At 39.2% G+C, this 20280-nt stretch overlaps 2 protein-coding genes across 3 annotated transcripts in view; one reads left to right on the top strand and one right to left on the bottom strand.

Moving 5' to 3' along the window:
- LOC121868890 overlaps positions 1-3508 on the bottom strand; it is a 4882-nt gene extending 1374 nt beyond the window's left edge. The window contains exons 1-5 of one of the 2 annotated variants that reach the window (XM_042369889.1): positions 2724-3508; positions 1821-2017; positions 1521-1709; positions 970-1074; positions 320-410 (exon numbers count right to left, since the gene is read on the bottom strand). In XM_042369889.1, the coding sequence (XP_042225823.1) occupies positions 320-410; positions 970-1074; positions 1521-1709; positions 1821-2017; positions 2724-2964 (823 nt within the window). In that variant the 5' untranslated portion in view covers positions 2965-3508. The remainder of the gene's footprint in view (positions 1-319; positions 411-969; positions 1075-1520; positions 1710-1820; positions 2018-2723) is intronic. The other variant, XM_042369888.1, reaches the window with a different exon arrangement.
- A 3299-nt stretch (positions 3509-6807) lies between these two features.
- The window catches only part of LOC121868891 (MICOS complex subunit MIC27-like), a 54968-nt gene continuing 41495 nt past the window's right edge, over positions 6808-20280 (top strand). Inside the window, exons 1-3 of the mRNA XM_042369890.1 lie at positions 6808-6862; positions 9527-9690; positions 17125-17270. Of these exons, the coding sequence (XP_042225824.1) occupies positions 9638-9690; positions 17125-17270 (199 nt within the window). The 5' untranslated portion in view covers positions 6808-6862; positions 9527-9637. The remainder of the gene's footprint in view (positions 6863-9526; positions 9691-17124; positions 17271-20280) is intronic.

The raw sequence follows: 20280 nt of genomic DNA, 5'->3' as shown, positions 1-20280 counted from the left end.
CACACACCAACGCTAATAATACACACAACTGCTAAACTTCATAACCTAACCGTACAAGACCATTATGATGTGAAGCATCAACCCGACTCTAAAACCTCTGGTTAATGTTGATTCGAAGCATTTGTAGTATAAACCCATTGAGGTTGATGGCTTAAAAGCCTTTGAAGATGATGGGCTAACCTTTTCGTTCGTCGTCTAAGAGTTAAGCACACACACACATACACACACACACACACACACACACATACACATTCACTAAAATAAGGCCCTTCCTCTAGTCCTTGTATTACAGAATATTTTCTACAGGCACTTCCCCTACCTCGGATACATACTGTGAAAACACCGAGTGTGAGCACGACAGACTCCAGAGGAAGACACACCACCTTGTGCACCTCGCCCAGTTCCTCCTCCTGCGGGAAGTATACACGAAATAATAAAACAAACAATATTAAAACAAAATATCATTATGATTAGATGGATTTTTAAAATGTTGCAAAGCCTCGTAACCAATACTCTCCTTACCATTGCTAATTATCTTACTTGGGCATGATATGTCCTTCAAAAAACGAGGCTTTAATATATTCATATACAAGTAGTTTATCCCCATTTCTTCCTCCTACCCTATCTCCACATCTCTCTCACTCTCTAAACATGTTCTTTCACTTCTATAATGTAATTTTGTCTTATGTATTATCATTTTCATCTTGATCACCTTTCATAAGCGCCTCATACCTACCACTTTCATCTTGCTGGCACCTCTTGCCTACACACCCCAGTGATGTCGGCTCCTCTCCTCTTCAATAAGCCATCTATACGATCTATACCTCCAATTCCTAGTTTGACCTGGCCTGACTTTTCAACTCCTAATCTAATTTAACCTGACCTGACCTTTCAGCTCTTAGGCTACATGCTTGACCTAGCTCAACCTGACCCTTCACGTTCTGATCTAAATGCTTGACCTGTCCTAACCTCGGGAGAGACGTACTCCTTGAGCATGGAGTGTTCCTCTTGGCGCTGCCTGACCTCTGCTGTTAAACCCGGCAGGTCACCTCCAGTAGTTCGCCACATCCATTCCTGCCAGATGCAGAAAATAGTGAATAATTCAGTTCCTTTCTCTACGGAGAGGATAAAATAACGTTGGAAAGACAATAAATACAATGAAAAGATAAAACCTAACAAAAGCAGGTGACAAATTCAACCGAGTAAGAAGTTTCATAATAAGAATTTAATTATTAGTTAAACGCTGCTCACTTTTAAGTTCCTTTATAGATATTACAGTTTAAGAACATAAGAATGGAGGAAACTGCAGCGGGCCTATTGACCCATACTGGGCAAACCTGTTTACACCCAACCCCTATTGCTCATATAAGCATCCAACCTATGTTGGAGGGTGACTGCTGGCCAAGTAAGTCACGCCGCCACGTCGGTTAAGTTATCCCTCTTTTTTTTCGAATGATTAATATATTGTTTATCTTTTCACGATGTTATGTTTTTACTTGAACATAATCAAATAATCTTACCGTGTGAGGTAAGGGCTTGGAGGTGACGCAAGCGTGGAGGAAAGCGGCAGGGACTTCAGCGGCCTCTTGCTGGGCCAGGCTGTACACATTGGCCTCCACCATCAGCCCCCGCCACCCATCACCCTCCAGTAGGCGTGCCAAGCGTCCCCAGTGTCGTCCTCCCGCGCCCACAACTACGTACACGCCTCCCTGCAGGGTATACCTGGCTCTTTATTACCAGGTACAAGTTAATTTTTCACCGTATAAAATATTTACTCTGCCAAAAGGTCATCATCATTAAGTCAGTGAACAACTCCTCACCTTCCTGTGGCCGACGAGTTTCACAATCCCATCTTCCAAGCTCTTATATGCCTGGTCCTCGGTTGAGTTGTGGGCGTGGTGCTCGGGCGTGTGGGCGTCGGAGTGGTGTGCAGGGTGGTGTATAAGGCCACGAATGTAAGCCACCAGGAGGAAGGTGTTCCATCTTAGGGGCACCGCCAGCCGAGCACGGAAGCATTCTGTTGGAACACTCAATCTCTCTCACACACACAGCCAGAATAGACAAGATAAAAAATCGATTTACCTGTATGTCAAATAAAAAATCACAGCGAGTCGAAGCCCAAATCAACTAAAACCTCATCATCAAAGTCAAAATCAAGGTAATGTTAAGAAATCTGAGTCAAATGCAGTGCAAAATAAACTACCACTAAAAGCTTTTTCTTTGGGGGCAGGGGGGGAGGACTTATCTGTGCGTAATACCAATATTCGTAGAGTGAATGAAATTCCTAGGTTGGGTCTGGACTGTTATTGAGGTAAGGAACAACTTTTATTCTATACAGTGTGTCTCAAACAAGTAGTTTAGGTGTGCTATCAATGAAAAATACAGTATTACCATATACTGTACATACTGTGTATGCTAATCAGTTACGGACAAAAGTCCTTCGACATTTGGTAATATCTGACATCCACTTGAAGGTAACGTTGGTCAGGAGGATTAGAGATAATTTTATATAAATTTTTCCGGTATAATTCACCATGAAAAGGTAAGTTCACTAACTTTAACACAATCACTTATATAATCGATAACCAGATTAGATATTGCCTTGTGCTTGAAAATTTGGGACACAACTATATGAGGCTACTATTTCACGTCATCTTGAGCAAGTAGACACATGAACGCTTGGCCACACATGTAGCTTTAACCTAAACATAATTTAAACTTACTTGAACGACAGGTGGCAGAGACGTGATGTACGTGTGGCCGTGGGATTGGAAAGGGCATGGACCGATTGTAGCCCCCGTAGTGTGGCCGAAGATGGGTGTGGTGGGATGACCTGAGGATGGCTAAGTCAGCCAAAAACACCACACACAGCCACAGTGTCAGCCAGGACTCATACTTCAATAGCTTACGAAACACCATCCGTGCCACCACCGCTAAGTATTGCACCATCCACACTCCCCGCATCCTCCCACACTATCACAACTAATTCACCACTGAAACCTAAATTTCTCCCAGAACTCTATACCAAACTATCCAGTCAGTGGGTAATTTCTTCTGGCTGTACGAAGGAGGGGGAGCAAAAGAAGGCGAATCTGTATGATTTTCTTCCCACCCTCGGCCCCGCCTCCTGCCCACACAGATTCTGGCTCAATTTTCCTGGTGAGGGCCCTGGGGTGTGGTAGAGGACCCGCGGTGTTCATTGTATCTACGTGGTCGTGTAGTAGGTATTCAACCGTACTTGCTTGCGTGTACAAAGCCTGGGTGGAAACTGAGAAGGAAGAGGAGGAAAAACAGGAGAAATAGGAGGAGGAGAAGAGGGAGAGGAGGGGCAGCAGGAGAAGATGACGTGGATGGGTAGCAGGATTAGGAAGAGGAGGAGAAAAAAACAGAAGAAGCAACGGGAGGAAGATGAATAGATGTAAGGGCAGCAACAGAAGAAGGCAACGGGAATGAAGGAGATAACCAAATGAAACTCAGGAATAGTTCAAGATGCAGTAGGACATCACCAGTAGTAGTCGTAGCACTAGTAGTAGTAATAATTGTAATAGTCGCTGGAACTGCAAATCATTTTTCATTTTGCCGAACTTGAATAATTTAATTAGATACAGTTAAAAGGCTTGTTGATATATGTATCCTCGATACAACCTCTCACACTTTTATCATCTTCTTAGTTTTTAGTTTAACAAGTTTATTGACAAAGCTTGGAGTACAGTTTGCCTATTCTGAGTAATTCAGTCCGGTCTTGACACTGAGGATGGTATCATTTCTCACTGCCACACAGGACAGAGGTTCATACACAAACTTAACCAACACTGGAGCAGGTTCAGGTTACATTCAGGAGCCGGTGCATGCCCAGTACTTGCCAACAGTGCGTAACAGAGATGTGACCGATCGCCCAAGCGGCTAACGAGTCGATCATTTGGTAAAGAGGATAAAAGTAAAAGTATATTCATTAACAGTATATATATATATATATATATATATATATATATATATATATATATATATATATATATATATATATATATAGTAAATCACCGCAGGTGCGCGTATCAGGTATGCTGATAACCAAGGAAAAAAACAAAGTTAAGCGCTTTCGCGTAATTCACATCTTCAGGGGTGAATACAGACTGGGAGAAATACATAACATATATTTCCTTATTATGTATTTCTCATATATATATATATATATATATATATATATATATATATATATATATATATATATATATATAGGAGAAATAAATATATATATATATATATATATATATATATATATATATATATATATATATATATATATAGATAGATAGATAGATAGATAGATAGATCATGTGTCATGTGGGTGGTACCGTTACTGTTCACTGCCATGCAGGACAGAGGTTCGTACACAAATAAATGCATTATATTCATTAGCAGTATATATAGGTCAGAGTCATGTGGGTGATGTCACTGTTCGCTGCTATGCAAGACAGTGGTTCATATACATTGGACGTCATATTTTAACTGAAGACTAATCAGCGTGGGCTAGCAAATTTTGAATAAACAGCAAGAACACTGATCGGCTCGTTAGCCGCTTGGACGGTTATAGTCACGTCTCTGTAACGCACTGGTTATTATGTAATAAGATTTCATATATACAAGACAATGATTCAGTTCTATACATATGAGTTAATGGTATCCAAATAATTACGATGAGTTATTTTATGGTCATTGCGATACATTAAGAAATAAATCTCCCTAAAATATACAAGAAATACATTACTAGATAAACAGATACCGAATATATATTTTTACTCGATATCTGTTCAACTATAATAGTAGATGTTTTTCTTGTACATTTTAGGTAGTTTTATTTATTACTGTATGATAATGACTTATTTATTTATATATTTGGTATTTTATTTTATTGTTGTTCCAGTAAAACATCTTCAATTTCAAGGGCTAGATCATCAAGAACCATGGCGGCCTTGCGGGTAAGCATTTATTTGAGCAATAATTATCTCGGTAAAATATTTAGACTTAATATGGGTTTGTGTGTAGTGTCAGCGTCGTCAGTGACACCATATAACACCACAGATGATAACAGAGATAAATAAAAGGGTATTTGAAGTACATGAAAGGTGATTAATGTCGCCGGCTAAAGTTGGTTGAGATTGTTTACGTTGATCAGCTGAGATTTGTTGTAGTGCTAAAGCCGTATTACACTTATTTACCTGTCTTAAATCCTTTACATTGAGTGATTGTTATTAGTATACTTGTGAGAGTGAGATAGTATTTAGTATTAAAGTATTGGTATTATTTTCTTGTAGCTCCGTTCATTCCTACCACTAATCTATTATCATAATCGAATAAGATGTCTAATTATAAGATAAGTTTCATCTATTACATTACCGGCGGAAATGCATAATAACGGAGATAGCTTTTCCAAAAAAATGTCTATTTTCTTCCATTAACATCGCGCCATTATCATCTGCCTCTCACCTAACACTGTGTCTCTCGCGTCTCCTTCATATATCATGACTCACATGCGTACCCGTACACGTTACGCGGCCAATCAAAAGCGTTTTTGCTAATTCAGAGTATATTTGGCCCAATCAAAATCGAGTTTTATTTTGGATCTCATATTTTGAAATTCGAGTTCAGTTCCGACCATGGAAGTCTGTGATGGATGTCACTTAAAGTATATGGAGCTGATTGCGAGTTTTTGGGAAAAAAATAACGTAGAAACTATAGCATTTTTTCGATCGCATGGTGTTCTTCCAACCTCAGTAAAGTGTACTAAGAGCAAGACTGAATGTAAATATCGCAAAGACCAACATATGTGACGTTGTGTAAGAATCCCAGAATGCAACGACGAGCAAGAACCAGGCCAATAAGGTAAGAAATAGGTGATTCCATCATCTGGTGAGAGTCAGTTAAGTTAGGTCAGGTCAGGTTAGGTTTGGTTTGGTTATTGTTTTTCTAGTGTTTTATTGTGTATTTGTTAGTTGCTTAGGCACTTTTTCTTCTCGGAAAGCGTCAAACGAAAAAAAATCGCTAAAAAAAAACAACGGCTAATTTCCGCCAAAAAGGAAGGTCATATTCGGTCTCGGCACACACAAATACACTAGACAAATATATTTTTAACTTGCTGCAAGTGAACGGAGCTACAAGAAAAATTTACCAAAGTATTTAAATATGTGATGGCATTCAGTATTAAAGTATATATATATGAGATAGTATTTAGTATTATATAAATATATTTTACTGTTGGTTATTTTGGTACTGTATTATTGCATTTACACACCGTTCATTCCTACCACTAATCTATTATAATATTCGAATAAGACGTCTAATTATAAGATAATTTCCATCTATTACATTACCGGCGGAAATGTATAATAACGGAGATAGCATATCGAAAATTTTCTCTATTTTCTTCCATTAATCTTCCTCCATTATCGCCTGCCTCTTCTCCAACACTGCATGTCTCCTGCGTCTCCTTCATAAATCATCACTCGCATGCGTTCCCGTACACGTCATGCAGCCAGTGAAAAGCGTTTTGGGTTTAATATCGCAGTATACTTGGCCCAATCAAATTCGAGTTTTATTTTGGGTCTCATATTTCGAAATTCAAGTTCAGTTCCGACCATGGAAGTCTGTGATGGGTGTCACTTAAATTATATAGAGCTGATTGTGAGTTTTTGGGAAAAAAACGAAGAAACTATACCATTTTTTTGATCGCATGGTGTTCTTCCAACCTCAGTAAAGTGTATTAAGAGCAAGACAAAGCAAATATCGCAAAGACCAACATATGTGGCGTTGTTTAAGAATCTCAGAATCCAACGACGAACAAGAACCTGGTCTCCAGGCCAATAAGGTAAGAAATAGGTGATTTCATCATATGGTGATAGTCAGTTAGGTTAGGTTTGGTTTTTGTTTTTCTAGTGTGTTTTGGTGTGTTTTTTATTCGCTTAACCATTAATTTTTTAAAAAAAGTCACGAAAAATATCGATAAAAAAAAGGTTAATTTCCGGTGGAAATTAAGGTCATATTCGGTCTAAACACACACAAATACACTAGAAAAATATATTTTTGACTTTCCAACAGAGTGGGAGGTGGAAGTGCAAATTTACCATTTAAGACATTTTCTGGACGTGAGATGATACGGCCGCATCGGTGCTATGCACCACGGGCGCCAGAGTGATTTTTTTTTTTTACGGGCATTAGCCCACCCGGGCACTGGTAATGACCCACATCAGGGCCTGGGGGCGAAAATATAATTATAAGTAATAATTATAATAATAATAATATCTATTATCATTATTATTACAACAGTTAATAAAATTAATAGCAAATTAATACAAATGAAATAATCAAAATAATAACCACAAATAAATACAAAATTGAAAAAAATAAATCCAGAGTGAGAAATTATATACATTATATATGTTGTGTTGTCCAAGTAAGAGAAACAATTGAGACCCTGCAATTGTGTGTAAATGAGGCAGAAAGTCAGATCAGCAACCTGGGACTTGGTCACAATTTTTGTGATGCCATTTGGCAACAGAGTCTACCATTAGACAACACATTATGCTTCCAATATCTTCCCAGGCAGTAGTACCTCCCTGTTTGATAGCGGGTTACACAATAAATGATTATCATATCAGAGCTCATTGATGAAAATGTTGTGAGAAAATAAACGATAATAAAAATAACTCGCTCACCGGTTAGTTCTATATACTAACCGATATTATTTTAGCTTCGGTCGTCTGGGGAATCGGTTAGGTTTGGTTGGTTAGCTTTTTAGATTTTTTTTAGATTGCCCCCGAGGGGGTTAGTATATTGGGCACCCCCTTACATCCTATGCAAGGTGAAGTGCTGAAACGTTTACAGCGCCCATCTGGGAAGCATGCTAAGTTCATACTTGCCTTTATGACTCGTGTATTAAGGGCGTAAAAGCCTGATGGGTCATAGGTCTTGTCAAGTTACATAAAGTGACAGAATGATGAGTGTGTGGGGGGAAAGTTCCCTGTACATTTCATTTGTTTATGGCAAAGTGTGGCAGGTCCCTAATAATGTCAAGTGCCAGGCCTGTCACTAGGGGAGGGATATCTGGTCAGGGAGGGAAGAGGTGTTGGTAACAGCTGGGGACCTGTAGGAGGAGGTCATAGGGCAAATGAGGATGTAGTGAGAGAGGGTGTGAGAGTCGGGTTGGCCACAAAGTTTACAGACAGTGCGGCCAGGCTCAGGGTTGCCAATAGGTACCTGTACCCTAGGCTCAGTCTCATGTACATAATCTGTTGAGATCGAGTCAGGGATTGATACTCTTTGTCGTGGCGGTTGTCGTCACCGGTTACAGCGTTATAGTGGCATAGTGTGACGCTACCCTGTTGTTTCAGGTGTTAGGTTGGTTAGGTTAGGGTAAAATGTTAGTATTGGTCATCCTTATGTTTTTCCGACGGGTTTTGACGTGTTTTGAATGATTTTGATGTAACCTAACCTAGCAACAGAACCCAGAAAACTATATCTAACCAAACATAAATGCCTACCGTAAGATTCCCCAGATGACCGAAACTAAAATTTTATCTTGGTTAATTTGGATATCAAAATACAGGGATGACCAAAACCAAAGTCCCTGGTAATTGTGTAGTGTAGTGTGTTGATGATAAAACTGGAGATACTATTTACTTAGAGGTCGAGGATAAGTATTTGAATAATATCTTGTTGTCTATTATGATGAGTGACAATTGAGTGATTTTCACCTAACCTGAACTAACCTAACTTGGTAATATTTGACAAGTGGTCTGGTCCTAGCACCAACTTGAGGAAATTTTTCCATAGAAAGTAAAATCTTTTTTACCTTAAGAAAACTGACAAAAGTGCATATTCCATTTTATGTATAAAGATGGCGGAGGAAGACAGCCAAACACAATCTAGCCATATGCACCAGGTTTAGACTAGGATAATTCTTTTTGCAGAGACGAATTTATTTTATTTTTGAAGAATACTTGTATAATAGAATCTGACTGGAGGTTTTTAAGTTAGGTTAGATTTGGCAGGTTACTTTTCTTATTTTTTTTAATGCTAAATTATGCACTGTTGGCAAGTAGCTTCTAGGTATGCAATAATTTAATGCTTCTGAACATGATCCAGTGTTGATCAAATCTGGCCTTAAATGAGCTTACACTCAGTGCTGTAAGAACTCTCTGGCAGGTTATTCCAAGAATTCACAACTTTTACTCCAGAGAAGTTAGCTCTGACAATTTTTTATAGTTGAGGTTGTGACCACTAGTGGGGCAGTCATCTGTAAGCTCCAGATATGAACACTTGACAAAGGAATGTTCTTTTGAGATGCTTACAAAACTAATATTAGATTATCCCATACCCTTTACCAAATTTATTTTACACTTATAGATCCTTTTGAAACCTGAAAATTCTAGATACAGCTTAGTATTTGTTGTAATTTTTTCTAAGAGGACCTTATAAACTACAGTTGCAAATAGAGAATGTGGCAAATGTATATTTTCTTGTCTTCCAACAGCTGGTGCAGAAATATGGTGTTCCCGTGGCCACAGCTGCCACCATTCCCATTCTTGCACCAGTTGTGTTTGCTGACTCGGGAAAAAAGGAGAGTTCGGCACCCACGTCCCGCATGGTTCGGCCATCAGAGCTACCGATTTATGAAGAACCAGAGGAAGTGCTCGAGTAAGTGTTAGGATTAACATAGGCTTCTGAGGTGTGTCTAAGCCAAGGCTTGAACCCTTGACATGCTGATGAAAATCATGTGCATTACCTCTATACCACCAACACCCCTACAATTGTTGCCTTAAAGTTGAGTTGTAGGTACAGTTAACCCTTGAAAACTCCGCCCTTGTCGAATTATCCCAAATTCCAAATTATCGAGGCACTTCCCGTCCCCACTACAACAATAAAACATTATAGGCCCATATACATGTACAGTCACGTTCAAGATTCTTCGAACACTGCTGGAAACCTGGCAACTCAAGGCCGTTTGTTTACTATACTACGTAGTAAAAATTATGAATGAATGTAAACGTGATCGGTGATTGGTTACTTAGTTCCCCGTTGCTTAATTAATGGTTGGGCTTTGTTGTTTCGCATTATATTATGCCTTTCTGCTAGTATGTACTGTTAATTTGATTTTAAAATGGATAGAGCAATGAGCCAACCTATATGAATTTATATTTAGATAAATAAACATAAGTAAAAATCGGTAAGTATGTTAAAGAACATCATGCATCGGGCACAGCTGTGTGCAGGCTGTTTATGAGGTTGCCTGTTTATCATTAATTTATACTAATATTGTCTTCAAACGTTTAATCCCTTTATGGTAATTAATCCAATTGTATCTAACTGATGCTAAACAAAACTTCTTTCTAAAGATGCTGATTTCTTGCAACACAAACTGCTGTTTTACTTCCCCCCCTCCTCTCTCTGTGTGTGTGTGTGTGTGTGTGTGTGTTATAATGACGTTGTTCAATTGAAGGTGATGGTAATTAATCTTACAAACCATCCGTCTGATGGTGTGAATTAGTACTGTAGCATATGCCTAATACTTTTACAAGCCATTATCTAGCAATATCATTGTCATTCCAAGACTATGAATATTGTAAACAGCAAATGGCATTTCTTTCGTAGAGTGACTCTTTGCGCCCTCCCCCCCCCCTAAATCCTTGTTTCTGACTTGTGTCGATTACGTCACGTTTAGTCTGGTGTCTTTAAAAAAAAAATTCAATTTTTCCAAAAATGTGTATGATGTATTATAAATTTGTATCTTATTTATTTATTTATTCGTTTATTTTTTATAAATGCATAATAAATATAAATATAATGCTGACGTTATTGGCGGGAAGGTGGGGGAGACAGGTGCTGTCAGTGCTGACTACCCTTCCACTCCCTCAATTGTAGAAGGACCCTGCCAACATGGAATACCACACGCAGAAAATCACTGAACGTGGAAGAATAATCGGCATGAAAGAGGCTGGGTTTTCACCCACTGAAATTGTACGAGAATTGGGTTTTTCTTGGTCAACTGTATATTATTGGATTAAGCGATGGGAAGAGGAGGGAAGTTTAAGGGACCACCACAGGATGGGAATGCCGCGCAGAACAACACTTGCACAAGTTGAAGCCATCCGGAATTTTGCTGAGGCCAACCCGTTCAAGACTTCATTTTCAATAAGAGAGGATCTACAATTAAATATTTCCCCTTTAACAATAAGGCGAAGACTTTACAAAGGAGGCAATCACCATAGAACTCCCGCCACCAAGGAGAAGTTGAATGAGCGACATCGCGAGGGCAGGTTGCAGTTTGCTCGACGGTATGCTGAAGAAGGCTTAGATTTCTGGGGAAGAATAATATTCACTGACGAAAAAACTTTCTCATCTACCTCTCACGGAAGGTTGCATTGCTAGAGGAGGAACAACACCCGATATGCTAGACAGCATATTTATGAGGAAGCAAGGAGTGGCCATGTGGCTTGCAATGTTTGGGGATGGATATATTTGCACGGAGTTGGAGAGCTGACTGACATAGAAGGAAGATTCACAACTGAACAGTATTTAGAAATACTCGAAGAAGTTATGCTTCCCTCGGTGCGTGCATATGCTTTCCCGTTTCCCGAAAACATAATTTTCATGCACGATAGGTGTTCTATCCATACCGCACAGATTGTAACGCGGTGGTTTGCAGAACAAAGAAATGTGCAAGTTTTAGACTGGCCAAGTAAAGGTTGTGACATGAACCCTATAGAGAACGTTTGGGGCAATATTGTGAACGTGTGGGAGCCAGCTGAAGAGAGAACCAGGGTGCAGCTACAGGCGCATACACACCGTGAGTGGGAGGTCCTGAGGCGGACACCGCAACTGATGCACAATCACGTCGCCTCCGTTCCCAACAGGCTGCAGCAAGTAATCGAGAATGAAGGTGGCTGGACTAAATATTAGTGTGTCAGAAATAATTTTCCTATGTAATCAAAGTCACACACTGAATGCATCTGAATATCTGTCAAATTGTATAATAAATGTAAAGAAAACAATCTTCTTCTAATATCCCCACTTGTGCAGTATGTATTCAGGATGATTTAAGTCAAACAAATCCTAGCATTATACTTATAATTATGATGAACGAGTACAGTATCATATATGATAAATAAATTGCATGTGAAATAATTACAATATGTACCACGTTAGTTTTTAGTTTCACAAATTTATTGACAAAGCTTGTAGTACAAGTACAGTTTGCCTATTCTGAGTAATTCAGTCAGGCTTTGACACCGAGGGTGGTCTCACTTCTCACTGCCACTCAGGACAGAGGTTTATATACAAAGAAATACAACATATTCATTAACAGCTATATATACAGTGACCCCTCGGTTAACGAACTCAATCCGTTCCAGAAGGTCGTTCGTTAACCGAAAAGTTCGTTAACCGAAACCATTGTTTCAATGGGTTTTGGGTAATTGGTTCCAGCTCACCGAAAATTTCCTAAATTCAACAAAAATGGTAGAACTGTTCACTCACTTTGAGGTGTGTATGTAGAAGGCTCCTGGATGATGATGATGATGATGGGATTTAGAATGGGGGTGGAGGAGAAGGAAGAAGAGAAGGCATTGGGGTGGATGAGAAGTCACCCCATGGCGTCATTTCACCCATAAAATTTTAGCTCTCTTGGTGTAATTCAAGATTATTTTCTTTAAATCAACACTGCACTGCATTATATATTGTCAATATGTAAAATATATTTCAAAATGACCAATAATTTGCTTGGAAACACAGAAAAAAAGCGTTTAGTTGAAGAGAGTCAAGCAAGATGTTACCTCCAGTGAAAACAGAGAGAAACTAACACCTGTTTGCTGTGTTAAGAGGCTGGATGCCGCGCATTAAACTAGTCACTTTACCTTCAATTATGTTCAATAATTGTTAAAATGACAAAAAAATTGAATATTAAACTTTTTAAATTATTGAATAGTATAAACTTCTTGATATTTACTAAAATAGTAAGTAATTTAAGCCCTAGAACCGATTAATGTATTGGCGGACTGATACTAAAGCTGGTTGCCAGATTCATCTGGGTAATGTCACTGTTCACTGCCATGCAAGACAGAGGTTCGTACACAAAGAAAGAAAGAAATACATCATATTCATTAGCAGTATATATAGGTCAGTGGTTCACATACATTGGACGTCATATTCTAATTGAAGACAAATCAGTGTGGGCTAGCAAATTTGGGATAAACAGCAAGAATGTCCTCAAGCACCCCCTATTCAATGTAGTAATTACAAAGGTCAACCACGGAATAAATCAGAGAGGGAGACGGAGACAAAGAAACAACTGTATAACGACACAATTCCTACAATATGTAATGGTCCGATCACAGCTGTCCGATCCGGCTCTTGAAGGCACCTAACCTAACGTCAGCGTTATATTTATATTTATTATGCATTTATAAAAAATAAACGGATAAATAAATAAATAAGATACAAATTTATAATACACCATACACATTTTTGGAAAAAATTGAATATTTTTTTTAAAGACACCACACTAAACGTGACGTAATCGACACAAGTCAGAAACAAGGATTTGGGTTGGGGGAATTGGGGGCAAAGAGTCACTCAACGAAAGAAATGCCATTTGCTGCGTACAATATGCATAGTCTTGGAATGACAATGATATTGCTAGATAATGGCTTGTAAAAGTATTAGGCATATGCTACAGTACTAATTCACACTATCAAACGGATGGTTCGTAAGATTAATTACCATCACCTTCAATTGAACAAGGTCATTATTAAATACAGACACAGACTGACTCACACATACATACACACGCACTCCACATGCACACACACACACACAGGAAAGTAAAACAGCAGTTTGTGTTGCAAGAAATCAGCGTCTTTAGAAAGAAGTTTTGTTTAGCATCGGTTAGATACAGTTGGATTAATTACCATAAAGGGATTAAACGTTTGAAGACAATATAAGTATAAATTAATGATAAACAGGCAACCTCATAAACAGCCTGCACACAGCTGTGCCCGATGCATGATGTTCTTTAACATACTTACCGATTTTTACTTATGTTTATTTATCTAAATATAAATTCATATAGGTTGGCTCATTGCTCTATCCATTTTAAAATCAAATTAACAGTATATACTAGCAGAAAGGCATAATATAATGCGAAACAACAAAGCCCAACCATTAATTAAGCAACGGGGAACTAAGTAACCAATCACCGATTACGTTTACATTCATTCATAATTTTTACTACGTAGTATAGTTTAACAGACGGCCTTGAGTTGCCAGCTGTCTCCAGCAGTGTTCGAAGAATCTTGAACGTGACTGTACATTTAATTACTATTTTTCAAAACGTAACACTTACCAACAATGCCGGTGAAGAATGAAGCATTGCAGTAGGTGACGGAGGCATGGTAGGTGACAGAGGTGGTGGAAATTATGGAGTGGAGATGCTATGTAAACAGTGAGCAGTGTGGTCCATATGTCCAGTATACTACTGTAATTTGTTCACTTATACAAAATAAAGAATTTGATTTAACTTAAAACACTAAGAGTACTATACTTGCAAGGCGAACGGCGGTGTTTTGAATGTCCATGCCTCGTACGTTGATGTCAAATGCACATTCTTGCTTGTACCATATGTACACAGCTAAGTCTGTCACTAAACTTTGCAGGCTTATCCTTTACTGCACTCTTTCTGAGCTGCCAGGGTCCAAACTTAAAGAGTGGTTTTGAATATTGTCCTAATTCTTTTTTGTGTCATAAAAGGTGCTGGATTTGATCCCAAACTCCCACACACCATATGCCCTTCCTATAGCTCCTTGAAGGTGCAGATGCCATATCAATAATGTTTGAAGAGGCAGAGGACAAAGTGTAGAGAGACTGCCAGCTCACACCCGTCCCCAACAATAACACACACCAGACTGACCAAGCGCACTGCGATGAGTAATAGTCACCATTTTCCATGCGGCTAAATATGCCAAGATTTTATAAGATCATTTTATATAATTCGGCAATTCCCAAGTTATTTTTTAATAAATTCCGAGAGTATAGCCGTGCCGAATAACTTAAAATTCCATGTTATCAAATGCCAAGGTATCAAGGGTTTACTGTACAAGGTCTGTCCAAAAAGAAACCGAACTATTTCAATAGCGCGCCAATGAGCTGGCGCAGCTTGCTCGAGACAGGAGCGCTGTGTAGCGGTGACCTTCACCTTTAGTCTTATACTGACCGCATCACGCCAAGTCAATTACAGTGGTCCCTCGGTTAACGAGCACAATCCGTTCCAGCAGGTTGCTCGTTAACCGAAACCATTGTTTCAATGGGTTTTTGGGTAATTGGTTCCAGCTCACCGAAAATTGCCTGAATTCAACAAAAAAGGTAGAAAAGTACACTTACTTTGAGGTGTGTATGTAGAAGGCTCCTGGATGATGATGATAATGGGAATTAGAATGGGGGTGGAGGAGAAGGCGTTGGGGTGGAAGAGAAGTCACCCCATGGTGCCATTTCACCCATAAACTTTTAGTTCACTTGGTGTAATTCAAGATTATTTTCTTTAAATCAACACGGCACTGCATTATATATTGTCAATATGTAAAATAAATTTCAAAATGACCAATAATTTGCTTGGAAACACAGAAAAAAGCGTTTAGTTGAAGAGAGTCTCAAGCAATATGTTACCTCCACTGAAAAGAGAGAGAGACTGGCACCTGTTTGCTGTGTTAACAGGCTGGATGGTGCGCCAGAAACTAGTTTCTTTACCTTCAATTATGTTCAATAATTGTTAAAATGACTAAAAAATTTAATATTAAACTTTTAAAATTATTTAATAGTATAAACTTCTTGATATTTACTAAAATAGTAAGGAATTTAAGCCCTAAAACCGATTACTGTATTGGCAGACTAATACTACAGCTGGTGGACTGCCAAATGCAAGCGAAAACATGTTGAGGTCGCTTGTAAAAAACTCGTTAATCGAGGGATTGCTCGTTAACCGAAGTTAAGAGTCTTATGGAAGGTAAATTGTAAACCAAAATTTCGTTAACCGAGGGATCACTGTAGTCATCGAGCTACACGCGCTAGAGGGAACGTGTGTTTAGTGCACTTGGCGATTTGTTGCAAGTTGAACAATGAAGGATCTTGAAGAGCAACGTGTTCGCGTGAAATTCTGTTTCAAATTGGGAAAGCTTTTAAGGAGACTTTTCAAGTGTTGCAACAGGCTTTTGGGGAGGATTGTTTGAGCCGTAAGCAATGTCACGTGTGGTACCTGTATTTCAAAAGGGGAAGAACATCCACCAAAGATGATCACAAATCTGGATGTAAGAGTCGCTCAAATGTGGAGGTGATGTTGATCGTCTTTTTTGATTGGAACGGCGTCGTTCATCATGAGTTTGTTCCACGTGGTCAGACAGTCAATAAAGAGTTTTACTTGGAGGTCCTGAAGTGTTTGAGGGAGGCAGTGCACAGGAAGAGGCCTGAGGCGTGGACAAACAAGACCTAGATGCTGCATCATGACAATGCACCTGCTCACGCGTCGCTCCTTATCCGTGACTTTTTGGTGAAGCACGAGACGACTATCGTTCCCCAGCCGCCCTACTCTCCGGATTTGGCCCCTGCGGACTTTTTTTTGTTCCCAAAGTTGAAATCCACCCTGAAAAGTCGCCGATTTCAGATGACAGAAGAGATAGAAGAAAATTTGCTACGAGACCTGCGCACCATCCCATTCCAGGACACGTTCCAGAACTGGAAAAAACGTTGGGAGTGGTGTATCAACAGTGGAGTGGAGTACTTTGAAGGAGACAAGTATGATTAAGTTGTAAGTGAAACAATTTTTTTTTTTTTTTAAAGTTTGGTTTCTTTTTGGACAGACCTTGTATGTGGTGCACAGTACTGTGGTAGATGTAGATATATTTGTAACAGTTTAACGTCCAAACTACTTTATGTAGAATTTTATACAGTACAGTATACCATAAGGTGAGTTGACTTTGGACAAAATTCAGAAAAGTATTTGGATGAGAGTACCATACAGTACATGCTCACTGGTGTTGTTTTCTTTGATTCATTCAGTATCCTGGTAAAAAGATTATTTTATTGCAGCTTTGAATATCTTGGAAAGGAGAGGACAGCCTTGGAGGAGAATGTTGGTGTTGTGAGGAAGGAAATTGAGGGTGTGTTAGAAGCAACGCGTTCTGTTAGAGAAAGAACAGTCAACATCTATGAAACTGGCAAGGCCCACACCATGGGTAAGATTATTTAAATGTTCAGTACTGTATATGTGTAAATGCCTGGGACTTTGGGATAGAAATCCCTTACCAGACTAATCAGGTTCTTAATAAAGGAAAGTCAAGGACCATGGTTTTCTGAGGAATAGCAAACAACCGTTTGAGACTGACATCTCTTGACTATAAAAAAAAATATAATAAAACTCTGACACCACTCAACAAACAACAAATAATTACGGGAGTCAAACAATTAATGCAGTCAATAGTTAATGGAGTTAATCAATTAAGGGAAGCAAACAATTAAAGGAATCAAACAATTAATGGGATTCAGCAATTTATTGATTCAAACAATTAATTGGAGTCAACAATTGATAGAATCGAACAATAAAGGGGAGTCAGCAATTAATGGAATCAAACAATGAACAGATATTTCCTACGGCAGTGGCCCTGGGGGAAGGTTCTGGAGCACGGTGATGCACCCTCAGGGTAGGGAAGCATCCATTCAACTCCACACTCGAGCGACAGCGACCGATTGTCTTGAAATGGCAGAACACTGGGGCACAGACAGAATGAGATGAATTGACGGTCGTGGTATGTGGTAGTGGTAGATGACCAGAGAATTGACAGTCAATAGGTGAAGGTCTGGGGACACAGCCGACGAGTCCAGGACCTATGATGAGATCACAGCCAGAATTTGACGAACAGCGGGGTAGCTAGATAGTGACTGTACGGCGGCTGGGTTGAATCTGCCGGTGACCCAGATAGTCGCTGCCGTTCTCACTTCTGTCCAACCGCCCCAAGTGTCGTCGCACCAGCAAACAAGCGAGTAAGCAGCGGTAACGAGCAGGAAGATAGTTTCTGCCCTTACAATATGGAATATGAGTACAGTATGTGCATTCCTTCTCTGTTGGACGACTAATTGATACTAAATTATTGCTTTAATTTAAATAAATAAATTTTAATTGTGCTTTACTGTGCAATACAGTAATGCTATATTGAATACAGTATACAGTAGTCTCAAATTACGCGGTCAATTAAACCCGTGGAGGTCCGCGTAAAACGAGAAACGCGTAAACAAAATAACAGAACATATGGGATAAATTGAAATAGAGACTGGGCCGACCCCCAGACTGCCCTTTTTCCGACACAATACGTATATTGTAGTAAAAATAACATCTTAATTTTATGATGGTATGCACAAACAATTAATATATAAGAGAAATATCAATAATGTTAGGTTTTTTAGCGCATATGTTAGTAGAAGAGATGGCTGGGCACACGGGGATGGGTGGCTGGTTGGTTCCGAGGCAGAGGGCAGATTAGTGGCCCTCAGGTGAATCACTTGTATCACCTGTATCATTATCCACCACAGAGGCTACCAGGGCCTCTTTTTCAAACCTCTCAAAGTCCATATCCTCACTATCACTGACTTGGGCTGGCTGTGGCGGGTGAAGAACTCGGTAATGTTTTGTTGACTGGGCAAGCAAGGTTAAATAAATCAATCACAGCGCTCGGTGGAGGGAGTGCGTGGGTGATAAGGATACGTGGCCCAATCACAGTCCGAAACGTTATCTGACGTCAGAGTGACCTTGTCCGCGCCGCTTCCCGCGTAAATGCTGGAATGTACCGCGTACCTAATAATTGGCTCGTCTGGACAGGTGCTGCGTAAATGACCAACCACGTATAAGAAATCCGCGTAAACCGAGACTATACTGTACTGTACAGTATATAAATATTACTAAGCACATTACATAATTCAATGAACATTAGCTGCCCATACTACAAACTTCATAGTATAAGCATTTCAAACAATATTGGTATTATTTTGCTTTTGGGCATCTGGGGAACCTTAAGAATCTAGCTATGAGATTAAGAATTTTAAGCAATAAGACAAAATATCTCTGGGATTTGTGTTGCAAAACGTTTTTCTATCATATGTTAGGTTTGGTTAGGTATGATAAGTTATAAGGTTAGCTTAACATACATCAGTAAGGGGTGGGTAGTAACTCAAAACTAGTGATTTCCGATAGAAATTAAGGTCAAAATCGTTCATAACACATCCGAAACCATCAGAAAAAACATATTCTCTATGTCTAAGTACAGGGATAACCAAAACTTAAAATTTGCCCAATATAACCTACGGTATCTCAAATCTAAGCATCCAAATACGTAGTTAAAGTAAAATTTTACCCATTAATTAATATAAATGATGATATATTCCAGTGGTTCATTAGTGAATCATCAAAACAATAACAGCACTATGTGGTCATGTTTACCTAGCATAAGGAATTCTCAAAACAAATTCCAGACAATGTCACTACTTCTTAATTGACTCAAATCTCCATCCGTACGCCGTTTGCAGGGTGGTAAGTTCAAGTCTGTTGCCAATCTTTGCTGGCCCTATCACATCAAGCATGACAGTCAGACTCACAGACTTAGGCAACTTCTTAGGGGCAGCAGAAGAGAAACTATGTATCACTAGGGCATTTAGGCATGATTGTGTAACACATAAAGTCAGAGACAGAGGAGTAAGTGTAAACACGTGCAGTGAGGCAGGACTGATTTAGAGGCAACACATAGGGCCCTCTCGTGGCAAGAATTCGCACAGCGCCAGTCCACCAAATTTTAAACATTTCTGCCGATCCTACCCCCATCGTCGGATCAACGGGGTAGTCAACGAAACTTGCAGGTAATTTCCCCAATATGTAATTGTCAGTTATGCAAAGCATCAGTGAATGGGATTTCGGTTTATGGGGGTATACCTGTAATGTTCTTGTCATATTTTTGCTCCATTGAATGTTACAAAAATTTTGGTCATTGTAAATTTTTCAGGTCAGTGTGATATCTCTATTTTGAGGATAATTTTTTAATCTCTACTTATCCAGTAGCATCAAGTGAAAGTCACTTAGTTTATTTTTAAAATTAGTAGTAATTTTATGATACTGTAGTGTGAAGTACTGTACAGTGTTGAGAGAACTGAACATTATGATGGCACGGATATCTTGTTTGATCCTCTTGGTTGATACAGATT

This window comes from Homarus americanus, unplaced genomic scaffold (assembly GCF_018991925.1).
Source record: "Homarus americanus isolate GMGI-L3 unplaced genomic scaffold, GMGI_Hamer_2.0 scaffold38801, whole genome shotgun sequence".
In the NCBI taxonomy this organism is placed as follows: Eukaryota; Metazoa; Arthropoda; class Malacostraca; order Decapoda; family Nephropidae; genus Homarus; species Homarus americanus.
Note: the sequence above shows the minus strand (reverse complement) of the source record. Positions and strands in the feature narration are given on the sequence as shown.